This window comes from Nematocida major, assembly GCF_021653875.1.
Source record: "Nematocida major strain JUm2507 chromosome Unknown 2436, whole genome shotgun sequence".
NCBI lineage: Eukaryota > Fungi > Microsporidia > Nematocida > Nematocida major.
The window spans coordinates 1-11,618 of NW_025952918.1; the positions used below are offsets into that span (position 1 = coordinate 1).

General features: G+C 46.7%; 8 protein-coding genes across 8 annotated transcripts; 6 read left to right on the top strand and 2 right to left on the bottom strand.

Moving 5' to 3' along the window:
* Positions 1-128: 128 nt before the first annotated feature.
* NEMAJ01_2253 (uncharacterized protein) lies at positions 129-2,855 on the top strand (the record flags this gene model as incomplete). The annotated part of the gene is made up of 1 exon (XM_047916091.1): positions 129-2,855. The coding sequence occupies one exon, from the start codon at positions 129-131 to the stop codon at positions 2,853-2,855; it is 2,727 nt and encodes a 908-aa protein (XP_047772048.1).
* Positions 2,856-2,870: 15 nt separating this feature from the next.
* NEMAJ01_2254 (uncharacterized protein) lies at positions 2,871-3,218 on the bottom strand (the record flags this gene model as incomplete). The annotated part of the gene is made up of 1 exon (XM_047916092.1): positions 2,871-3,218. One exon carries the CDS (start codon positions 3,216-3,218, stop codon positions 2,871-2,873), a length of 348 nt encoding a protein of 115 aa, XP_047772049.1.
* A 953-nt stretch (positions 3,219-4,171) lies between these two features.
* NEMAJ01_2255 (20S proteasome subunit alpha 3) lies at positions 4,172-4,891 on the top strand (the record flags this gene model as incomplete). Its single annotated transcript, XM_047916093.1, has 1 exon — positions 4,172-4,891. The coding sequence occupies one exon, from the start codon at positions 4,172-4,174 to the stop codon at positions 4,889-4,891; it is 720 nt and encodes a 239-aa protein (XP_047772050.1).
* Positions 4,892-5,369: 478 nt separating this feature from the next.
* NEMAJ01_2256 (uncharacterized protein) lies at positions 5,370-6,506 on the top strand (the record flags this gene model as incomplete). The annotated part of the gene is made up of 1 exon (XM_047916094.1): positions 5,370-6,506. The coding sequence occupies one exon, from the start codon at positions 5,370-5,372 to the stop codon at positions 6,504-6,506; it is 1,137 nt and encodes a 378-aa protein (XP_047772051.1).
* Positions 6,507-7,442: 936 nt separating this feature from the next.
* NEMAJ01_2252 (uncharacterized protein) lies at positions 7,443-7,634 on the top strand (the record flags this gene model as incomplete). Its single annotated transcript, XM_047916090.1, has 1 exon — positions 7,443-7,634. The coding sequence occupies one exon, from the start codon at positions 7,443-7,445 to the stop codon at positions 7,632-7,634; it is 192 nt and encodes a 63-aa protein (XP_047772047.1).
* A 188-nt stretch (positions 7,635-7,822) lies between these two features.
* Positions 7,823-8,167, bottom strand: NEMAJ01_2257 (U6 snRNA-associated Sm-like protein LSm1; the record flags this gene model as incomplete). The annotated part of the gene is made up of 1 exon (XM_047916095.1): positions 7,823-8,167. One exon carries the CDS (start codon positions 8,165-8,167, stop codon positions 7,823-7,825), a length of 345 nt encoding a protein of 114 aa, XP_047772052.1.
* A 351-nt stretch (positions 8,168-8,518) lies between these two features.
* Positions 8,519-9,823, top strand: NEMAJ01_2258 (STE24 endopeptidase; the record flags this gene model as incomplete). Its single annotated transcript, XM_047916096.1, has 1 exon — positions 8,519-9,823. One exon carries the CDS (start codon positions 8,519-8,521, stop codon positions 9,821-9,823), a length of 1,305 nt encoding a protein of 434 aa, XP_047772053.1.
* Positions 9,824-10,870: 1,047 nt separating this feature from the next.
* On the top strand, positions 10,871-11,572 carry NEMAJ01_2259 (20S proteasome subunit alpha 5; the record flags this gene model as incomplete). Its single annotated transcript, XM_047916097.1, has 1 exon — positions 10,871-11,572. The coding sequence occupies one exon, from the start codon at positions 10,871-10,873 to the stop codon at positions 11,570-11,572; it is 702 nt and encodes a 233-aa protein (XP_047772054.1).
* Between the last annotated feature and the right edge of the window lie 46 nt (positions 11,573-11,618).

Here is an 11,618-nt window from a genome sequence, read left to right on the forward strand (position 1 = left end):
CTAAGCAATCCCCAAGTACTAACTGAATAATAACTGAATACCTAGGATAACCCTGGGAAATAGTATCCTGAGTTCGCATATGCACCACATAAATCTATATTATTGCAGCATTTTTTGCTTTTTATTTTATGTCGGAGGACTGTAGGAGTTTTTTGGCTGGGGTTTTTGCAGGGTTTCTTGCAGTGATATTCCTGCAGTTAAGCGCAGTCACGCTGGGACTTCGGAAGATAGCGTACAAGAAGAAGCACGCAGACATTTACCACAGAGACTTATTTGAAGACCCGCCGAGCGAGCTTGCAAGCCTCCTCAGCATCGCCACGAAGGAGTGCACGGATCTGGCGTGGCTGAACATCTCCATGCAGAGATTCTTCTACGAGCTCTCAAATTCAAGCACCTTCTACGAGAAAGTGAAGGCAAAGATGGTGAAAAAGCTCTCAATTGCCTTCTCCTCGGGCCTTCTCAAGAGAGTCCGCTTCAAGGACGTTTCCTTCGGGAGTGAAGCCCCGTACATAAAAAGCATCCGCGCAATGTCCGAGGACGAAATAGAGGAGCTCATGGAGAGAAAAGACGCGAAAGAAGCAGGATTTAGCAAGCCAGCGTACTTCAAGCAGGTGTACCTCCTGATCAGCATGGAGTATACGGCCACGGATAACTGCATATACATAGACGCAGACCTGATCAAGGGATACTCCATCCCAATTTTTGTTAAGTTGCAGCCCTTTAAGGGAGACCTTGTCCTGAGAATGCCTGCAAATAACTACTCCACGCGCCTGGAGATATCGTTTATAAAGAATCCAGGGTTTGATTTTTCCGTTGAAGCTTCTTTTTCCAAGAACGACTCAGCCTTCTTTTCGAATACGCTGAGTCACGTGATAAAGAGAGTCTGTAAATACGTTGCAAAGGCGTACGTTTTCCCGAACTGGTACTACTACTACATGCCGATGCTCGTGTCTCGGTCGAAGGTCATACAGTACTCGTACTTCCCCATCATCGGGGAGAGCGTGGACGGACCGATGCACCAGGTCCGGGAGATCCAGAACCTCTTCAGCCTCGACTTCGCCATCATAACGAAGAAGGGAAACATCATCTTCCGGAAGACGAAAAGTACCGTAAATACGTCAAATACGCCGATGGAGAGGGCGGAGATAGAGATCCTGAATAAGCCCTCGATCCTGAACGATCTTTTTGCACCTTCTTCAGGCACGGACATTTTCTCAGACGTTATCAGCGACTACGAGGGAACAAAAGTCGTCCAGAAGTTCTCCGAGGAGGTGGAGAAGGTGCACATCATCATCTCAAACGGGATATACGAGTTTATCCGCATCACACTCGACGACATGATCATATACCAGAGGACAGACCCAGAAGAGCCGCAGTTTATCGCCCTCAGGAAGGGATCCGGATGCATAACGATCATACAGTACGTGAACCCCACAGAGCCCTTCTACTTAGGCCGTTTCAGGATCACAAAACTCGCGAAGAAGCTCGAGAAGCGGGAGATGAAGGTCCTCGGATCCGCAAAACTCTTCAAGATCCTCGACTACTCCGTGAAGCAGGCAGAGAAAACGAAGAAAATATTCGGGAAAAAGCCAAAGGCAGACGCAAAGGGACAGGCGCAGAACTTCACGAAAGACAGCACGAAGGAGAAGTACATCTCCGACGGATACTCCGTCTCCTCTGCCCCCAGCAGCATCTCAGAAGTCAGCATCATAGAGTCGCACTTCATGGAGATAGAGACGAAGTTAGAGAGGGAGGAAGCCCTGAAAAGTCACAGGATAGAGCTCCCGTACGCTCAGGAGGAGATATCAGAAGCACTCAGTGACTCCCTCATTCGCTCTGCTGTTTTCGGGAGCTTCTCCATTATGGAGGATATTCTCCTCACAGAAACAATTCGGAATACGTCGATGGCACAGGCAGAGTCTGGGCAGTACGTGCAGATGCTGAGCTATTCAAGCCCACATCAGCCCCTCGTGATCGAGAGAATCCTGCTCTCGGAGGAGCACCAGGGAGTCACTGCAGCGATAAAAGTCTCCACGCAAGCCCTCGATATTTACGTCTTTGGGAGCGAGGCGGAGAGGTCTTTCCGGTGCTTCACTGAGCTCATCGTGGCTGCCCTCGAGAAAATTCGGGTCCTGAAAATGCCAAGAGTTTCCGTTGGGAGGGCGTATGCAGAGACCCTGAAAAACTCCTCGGGGTTCGTCCTTTCCGCAGATGCTCCCGTCCCGTGCGCTGTTTCCGTGGAAATCGGTAGAGTCCCCCTTTTTTCTGAAGACTTTTTTCTGAAGTCCCCGTTTGTGTTTACGTTTAGTGCTCCCCCGGGGGTGGAGATGCGGGTCGTGCTGAAGCCCCGGAAGAAGGCGGGACTGGAGATGTGCATTATTCCGCACGGGTCTGTGCGGACGGCGGAGTCTCTTCAGGGAGTTTCGCAGGAGATTCGGAGCTCTCCTGAGGAAAGAGCCTTCTCAGAGCGCGGGGGAGAGGGGGAAAGCACGGAGGAGAGTGCGGATACGTCGAGTGAGGGCGAAGAGACTCCCCCGGAACCCGCAGAAGTCCCTGCGGAGAGTGAAAAAACCCCGAATAACCCGGATCAGATCGTGACTTTGCAGCAGATGCACGTAGAGGGGGATTTGTGTGCCCGGAGAAGGGGAAAGTTTTCCCTGGCCGTAGGGAGGGGATTTCTCTACTGGCGAGCCCCGTGGTCCACGAGCGAGAAGGCGCGGACGGAGGAGACCGCAGAAAACTGCATGAATGGCGCAGGATACGCGTACAGTGAAGTCCCTGCAGAGCTCCAGTGGAGAAATGCAGAAAACAAAGATGTAACAAAAAGGTTTTCTGTAGGGTTTATTTCAAAATAAAATGGAATTGTTTATTTACCACGCGAAAAGCCTTTTCTTGGGCCCTCGCTTTTCCTTTTTCTTTTTCAGAAGCTCAGAGATAATGTCTATTTCGCTGTACCCGTGAATGTGAGATTTCTCTGCTTGGGCGTGTTTGGGCAGTTGCACGTGCTCCTCGTAGTCGCTGTACTTGGTCACGCAGAGCTCGCATACGCCGGCCTTTTTTGCAGGGCGGGCCTTCTTCTGGGAGGGGGCAGAGTCCAACTCCAGCACGGGAATCATTGTTTCCTTGCTTTCTCCGCTGTACTCCCTGTGGAATGGCTTGTACTTTCCCGTTAGATCCTCTATTAATATGTACGGGTGCTTGAACACGTGGTACTCCATAGGATTTTTGTGCAGAGGATATTTAAAATGAAAAAGGCGGGCATGGGAAAATTCAAACAAACACTCGAAGCACCCGAAAGCGCCTCCAGGACGCAGGGAGAGTGGGAAAATCACGCTCCCGCAGAGAAATCGCGCAAATACGCACTTTTCCCGGATTCTCCCACATCCCACCCGCAGGATTCAGGCGAATTCAGGCAGATCTCCCCTAGTTTACAGAAAACTCCACCCACACGAGAATCCACAAGAGAATCCACAAGAGAATCCGCAAGAGAATCTACAAGAAATTCAGAAGTGGAAGAAGAAATTCAGAAGTGAAAAACCAGAATGAGAGGAATTTTTTGTTATTAGTTTGTTTTGCAAACTCTTAGGAAATAAACACTCACTTAGAAAATAAACTTTCACTCTGAAAATAAATACTCACTTTTGAAATAAACTTTCACTTTAGAAATAAACTTTCCTTTTATAAACAAACCTTCACTTTAGAAATAAACTTTCCTTTTATAAACACTTTCACTCTGAAAAGAATCTTCACTTTAGAAAATAAACTTTCACTTAGAAAAGAAACTTTCCTTTTATAAACAAACACTCACTTTAGAAATAAACTTTCATTTTATAAACCCTCACTCTGAAAATAAACCTTCCTTTTATAAACAAACTTTCCTTTTATAAACAAAATTTCACTCTGAAAAGATAAACACTCACTCTGAAAAGAAACACTCACTTTAGAAAGAACCTTCACTTAGGAAATAAACTTTCGTTAATTTCTTAGTTCTGCAAATTTTGCAATGAGCCCCAAAAAGCGCCTTTTCGTGCCGGAAACTGCATGTGCATAGGAAATTAACCAATAAATCCAACGAGTTCTCACAGGCAAAAACCCACAGAAAACTCCGCAATTCCAGAGACTCCCAGGGAAAGCGTACACCCCGAATAAAAGCAAAGTTAATTTTTTATTTATGGACGAAGTAAACACGCAAACCAACACCTTCTCAGAGGAGGGCCGGATCCACCAGGTAGAGTACGCGATAAAAAGCATCTCATCCGCAGGGTCTGTGATAGGAGTACGATGCTCTGACGGAATTGTACTCCTTGGGAAAAATACAGATGACTCCGTCTCCCTCGCACAGGACGAGAAAATATACAGGATAAACGAGAAGACAGTGGGAATAGTGGGAGGTCTCTATGCAGATAGTAACCTCCTGATAAACTACGCAAGAGTCATTGCACAGGACTATCTGATGAAATACGACACAGAAATGTCTCCCCGACAGGTTGCAAAGGCCGTCTGCAAGATAAAGCAGAAGTACACGCAGGGAGGAGGAATGCGTCCCTTTGGAGTTTCCTTCCTCTTCGCAGGATGGGATGAGAGAGACGAGTACTGCATGTACTTCACAGACCCAAGCGGAACAATGTCGAGTTTCACCGCGTGCGCCTTCGGGGAGGGGGAAAAGGCGATTCTCCCGGTCCTTGACGAGCACTCCCCCGAGAAGCTGCTGGATGAAGGACTTATGCTCGCATTCCGGGGGATTCTGTCCGTCTCCGAGGGATCAGCTATTCTCCCGCACACGATCTCCTGCTCCGTCATAACGAGGGCTGGGGGAGAGAAAACAGTCCGGGCTCTCACGCAGGAGGAGGTTGCACAGTGCCTGGAGGAAGCAAAGACACAGAAAGAGTAAATAAATGCGACTCCAGGAATGTTCGTTACTATCAGGTTGCGCCTAGTGTATTCAGTGCAGTTTTACTACATATTGTACTGTATTACTACTGTATTATTTTATATTGTACTGTATTATTTCATATTGTACTGTATTATTTCATATTTACATTCATATTACTACCATATTATACTGTATAATATTGTACTATTTTATATTATTGCCATATTATTACCATATTACATTCATATTATACCGTATAACTACCATATAACAACTTCACATTTACATTCATATTACTACATATTGTACCATATAACTACCATATTTACATTCATATTACTACTATATAACAACTTCATATTACTACCATATTACATTCATATTACTACCATATTACTACCATATTACTACCGTATTATACTGTATTGCATAGATAGTTCGTGCATGTCTTCTGTAATTCTGGGAGTATTTCTGCTTTTTCGCACTCTGGATTTGCATGGGAGAAAGCTCTGAGAGGGAGAAGATCGAAAGACACTTGGAGAATGGGGAGACAGCAGAGGCACAGGAGATACTTAGCACCCCAGGGACTTCTGAGGTTCTGGTGGACGTCTATACGGAGCTTCTGAAAGTCCCACTCGATGAAACAGGCCTTTTAAAGGCAATGCAGAAGCACAGTACCTCCCACATTCCGCATCTCTCGTACGGGGACTTCCTAGTGCGAAAGGAGAGACTCAGAGAAGGCATTTCCCAGTACAAAACTGCAGCAAAAGTGTGCAAAATCCCAGAGGATCTCCCCCAGATTCTGAAGACTATCGCATTCCTGCACCTCCAACTGAGAGAAGTCACAGAAGCCTTCCACACGGGATGGACTCTCATACAAATATCCCCGACCACGTACAATATGCGCCTCCTCCGGAACATCTGCGAGATCGCACGAAAGGCGAATCCTCCCCTGAGCATCCGGAGAGAGGCTGAGAAGACGGAGGAAGTCATCGGAAAAACTCTGACGCGGAGATCCCCCGTGGAAAGGGAGAGCGTAAAAATGGGGGATCTCGAAGTGATTGGGTGCAGGGGCGTGGGGGAGTTCCTGAAAAGCAACGGGATAGAAGCATCTGGGCCCTTTGAGGTTGGACACTCCTCAGGGGATCTTCCTGTCCTCGTCCTCCTGGAGAAGCACCGATTCGACGAGTTCATGCGGAGTCTGCAGGAGTTCTTTGTTTCCCCGGAGGAGAGAACGGGAGAGCCCTCCTGCGACGTAATTAAGCACCTTATGAAGGCAGAGGATATCCACCTTCTCCTGCGAATTGGGGAGTATATGTACAGGAATAGTCACTATGTAAGTGCTGCTGCTGTCTTTGGCGTATGTATAGATCTATTCTCGCGGATAGATGCACTTCGCACGAAGTTCATGCAGTTAGCAGTTACGCTGGACTATCCCTTCTTCCAGGACGTATACGAAGCATCCCCGGGGATATACTCGGAATACTCTGAAGCCGTTAAAAAACACAATATTTCCGTGCACATAGTGAAGAGGGGGCAGGTGAAGGAGCATCCGCTGGACAAAATACTCGCAGAAAACTTCCCAGAGAAGATCAGCACGGAGGCACGGACTCCCCTGGGGAAACCTGCATAGAAAATCCCACGGGTTAAGGACCTGAAAACGGCACTTCTCTGCGAACCTGAAATAAAACACCATAAAAGTCTAGACGGATATAAACAAGGAAGACGCGGATAAACAGTCGAGCAGGCAGGATAATACATCGACACTCTGTGCGCAGGAAATTAATCAATAAATCTAGCCAGTTAACACATCGGCATAGTCTCATAGTTCTTATAATTCAGTTAGTTCGGGTTATAGTTCATCTTATAGTTCTCTTCTTTTCTTAGTTAATTTTTGTCGTAAATCCGGGTTTCATTCTGACGATTGTATAAAACGAGCTCCAGTAAAGATTTATTAATCTTTGGAGAATCCCGGCGATCGATCTTTGCTTGACTTGAATAGTGTGTATTCGAATTTCTTGCCATTTTCTTCTGCTCTCTAAAATTAAAGTCGTCTGCGTATTTATGCTTGTAAACGATCACTCTTTAATTCTTTCTGCATCAGATCATTTAAAATTCTTTCAAGCTGATCTTGCCATCTCCGAATTTTGTGGGAATTCCAATAATTCACCACAATTTTATAGTTCATTTTCTTCTCATAATTCATCTTATGGTTCTTATAATTCACTTAGTTCTCTTCTTTTCTTAGTTCATCTCATAGTTCAGTTAGTTCGGGTTATAGTTCACTTAATTCTATGCTTCATTTTCATCTCACAATTCACTTAGTTCTCTTCTTTTTTCTATTCATCTCATAATTCTCATAGTTCAATTAGTTCATCTCATAATTCTCATCTCATAATTCACTTAGTTCATCTCATAGCTTACTTAGTTCATCTCATAATTCACTTAGTTCATCTTATAATTCTCTCTTCAGTTCTCATAATTCACTTAGTTCATTTTATAATTCTCTGCTTCCCTTGTTATTTCTCTGCTTCCCCTGTTATTATATGCGGATGTTTTTTGTGCTTCGATGGAGCTGGAGTCCTTCAAGGATCTTTTCGCCTTTTCAGAGAGTGCTCAGATGCCAATAACCGCAGAAAACTCCTTCACAGACGCAGACTGGACTGCCACGTGGGAGTGTGCTACACTTATCCCCAGCATAAAACCAGAGCTGGACATGCTGAGCACAGTATACACACGGCTCGAAAAGAGTCAGCCATAAATATTTTCATTTTTATTTGTGTATGGACAGAGAGTCATTCCACAGGCTGATGCTCTTCAATACGACGTTCTCCCCCGAATCTTCTGCCTTTCCTGCAGAACCTGCAGACTCCCTGGAGTGGGATGCTGAAATAAGCGGACAGTTGGAAAACCTGCAGAGAGAACTTCTGCCCCGGGAAGTCCCAGAGCCTACAGCGTAATAAAGTCCAGGTCGTCAGATGCTGCCTTCACCTTTTCCTGCATTTTTGAGTACTCTGTTTTTTTCATTCCCTCCGTTACGAGGGATCCTGCGCTCAGGAGGACGATGTTCTCGCCCCGCAGGAGGAGGGCTTCGCTTTCAACGAGGCAGTACTCGTCGCCTGCGATTGTAGCTTCCCTCGCGTCTTCCAGGAGGAGGTTGTAGAAGTGGTCGAAAGATCGGAGGATTCCCTCTACAGTCGTATTATCGTGCAGAAGAATGAAAACGAGCTTGTCCAAATACTCTTCCAAAATTCGCGTGGACTTCTCGGGGGCTTCTGCGCTTTCTGCGTGCATGGTGAAAAAGAAAAACAAAGGAGAAAGAGTCCGGGGGCGGAAAATGGCTGGAAAAAAAGGGCCCTGAAACTCGAGGGTTTAGGAGGAGTGGGTCTGCCCTCTGCAGTGGTACTTCTGGAATCTTGGGAGATCGCATAACGAGCAGTCTTTGGGGTTATTATTTGGCGGTACTTTTCAGGGTCTCTGGTTTTCGGGCAGGAACTCCCGGGATTTCACCAGGGGATGCATCTGTGCGGGGGATGCACGCTCGGAAAGTCTCCAGAAACTTTTTTCTCAGGGGTTTTCCCGGGGATGATGCTGTTTTAAGTGGAGGATGAAACAATATTTAAATATTTCGAATTTGTTGTTTCCATGAACGAGGCGATTGGGGAGAGCGTAAAGAGCAGCCGCAGCTACAAGGCGTACAGGCTCTATTTCAACAGCCGGCTGATTGTCTTCATGCTCTCAATCTTTGTATTTCACGTCCTCATAGTTTTCTGCGAGGTTGCGTACATGCTCTACTGCAGAAGTGCCCTCCTGAGGCAGAAACTCCCGAGGATGGATGCGTACCTGATAAAGCTCGTGAACAGTACGAAGAATGTAGACGTATTCAGGACGCAAGCAAAAGTAGCTAAAAATTGGGCTTCCAGGAGAGGCTGGGGAATAGTATCGCAGACTTTTGATCTTATCGTGATCGTATCTTTTTTCTCGCACGATATAAGGACGAAGATAATGCAGTACACGAGAAGGTTCAAGGGAATCGTCCGAATAAATTCCTCGCACATGTCCGTGGAGGATTCGAACTTTCTCTGCCTCGCCCTCCTCGCGATGGGCGTAAAGTCCGTTCTCTCCGGGTGGGTGGCAACTTCAAAGCAGGACAGCATTGATTTGCTCTTAAACGTTTTTATCCAGATGATTCGGTGCCTTATACTGTGCCCTGTTATTGTGTGGCTCTTTAGCTCCGTATACAATAAGGTCAAATACGGCCTTCTCTTTGCTGCGTACGTCTCCATTACCGTCCTCATTCTAGTGAGCAACTGCACTTCCCTTATCCCGGAGTCCCTGGATACGCTGGATACAATTCCTGCGAAGGAGTTGGGGAGTGTCCTGTACGAGGAACTGGTGCGACTGAACCTGCAGGACAGGATATTCTGGATACAGGATGCCCCGAGCGAGAATGCTGCCCTCGTGAAAACAGGATCTTCCAGGTACATCATCGTAATGGGAAATCTCATTAAGTTCGGGGTGAAGGAGTTCGTCTCGTTTATCGCGCACGAGGTTGGGCACGCAGATGATCACAGCACGGAGAAGAAGCTGCTTGCCTCAATAGTGGGGATGGGGATTACGTGCGGAGTCCTTGTGGGGATTCTCCACGTGATTACGCCGAAGTATGCGAGGAGGGGAGTCTCTAAGTTCTCGGTTCTTGCCTTCCTTATACTCGCGAATATGTACGTTTTCTCCAACGTAACGAATATGTTCCACAATAACCTGTGCATTCTCTCGGAGGTGAATGCGGACTTGTATGCGAAGAGGCTTGGGTTTGGGAAGAGTCTGGCCACGGGTCTGTACAAGTTGATCGTGGAAAACCGGGCTCCCCTCTTCCACTCTACGATATACTCGTACTATGCCCAGGACCATCCAACTGTTTCCTCGCGAATTGCATATTTAACGTCATAGACCCTGAAAAATAACTGCCACAGATTTATACTGTTAGATAGAGATCCAACCGAAATCCAAAGGAAACCTGACTGAAAAACCCAACGGAAATCCAACGGAAACCTGACTGAAAATTCCAACTGAAAATTCTAACTGAAGTCTAAAGGAAACCTGACAGAAATCCAACGGAAACCTGACTGAAAATTCCAACGGAAATTCCAAAGGAAACCTGACTGAATTCCAACGGAAATTCCAAAGAAAACCTGACTGAATTCCAAAGGAAACCTGACTGAAACCTGACAGGAAGATCTCCGTGGGAATTCTGCTAGACTTTGACAGGTTTCATGGGCCAAACAAACAAAGAGAAGTCCGGGATACTCGGGCTATGACTGCAGCATAAATAAAGAAGAATAGACTATTCTACCAAAATTCACTTCAGACTTGCTCTAGGGAAAGAAGAAACCCCTGAATACCCCGAATTACCCCGGATTTTGCAGTATTACAGCTCTAGGCCGGTCTAGACGCGCAGAAACAGGCTAGCACGGCCTAGTCCCAGCCCAAATTAAATTCTCACGCATAAATACGCCCTGAAGAAGAGACGCAGGCAGGGGCGACTGTGAAGCTCCCAGTCCCTACTTCAGGCAAATTCCACGCCATCGCTCACTTTCCCCCTGCCTGCGCATCTATTCGTGTCATTCTTTAGATTGCGTCGGAGATTCTATTCGGTGCTAGTGCGTGCTCTTTTCGGGTTATTATTGCAGCATCCACAGGCATTTGCTGGTACTCGCAGCCAGCAGTGAATAAATCTTATAATTAACTCTCCCGAATTCCTCAAGCAGTTTCGCATTGCAATACTCCCATTAGAATTTACACTTTGAATTTGCTTATTTGCCTATTCATGCGTGAATTCCTGCTGTTTTCTGGTCTCCCGCCCTCAGAGAAGTCACAGTAAGACTCCCCCGGGCATCCCACGCGCACAGGAGAAGTGGCTCACCCCCGCATTTTCAGAAATTTCCCGAGTCTTCCCTGCGTGGGCTATTTAACCCGAGCAAACAAATAAAATATTTTATGAAGACAGAGAGAAACGTAAACGCATACAGCTCCGACGGAAGAATATACCAGCTGGAATATGCAATGAAAGCTGCCTCCCTGGGAACAACCACGATAGGCGTGAAGGTGCACGAGGGAGTGATTGTAGTCTCTGAGAAAAAGATAGTTTCTCCCCTGCAGATACCCGAGAGCGTGAAGAAGCACCATTTAGTGTACGAGCACTGCGGATTTGCCTTCTCAGGGCTCAGTGGAGATGCCAGAACAATCATCACAAAGGCCCGGGAGAATGCGATCATGCACAAGTTCGTGTACAATGAGAGAATCCCCATAGAGGGCGTTGCACAGTATCTCTCGTCTATTTCCCTGAACTTCAGCGCAGAGAAAGACCACAACAAAATCTTCAGTCGGCCCTTTGGGATCTCGATTCTAGTCCCTGGGTTCGACACCGAGCCCAGACTTTTCTCTCTCGATCCTTCTGGGACGTATCGGGAGTACTATGCGAAGGCGATAGGGTCTGCAGCAGAGGCTGTGACAGCAGAGCTTGAAAACACGTACAAAGAAGACATTTCCCTGGAGGAGGCGATAGAAAGCACGCTTCTCCTGCTGAAGTCCGTGATGAAAGACCCCATCACGCGGCAGAACTGCGAGGTAATGGTCTGCACTCGGGAGGGAGTGCGCCTGCTCGCCCCAGAGGAGATAGAGGGGTATTTAAATAAGTAAATCAGTTGTAATTCGGAAAGTATCAGGTATTTTTGTCGTTATTGTT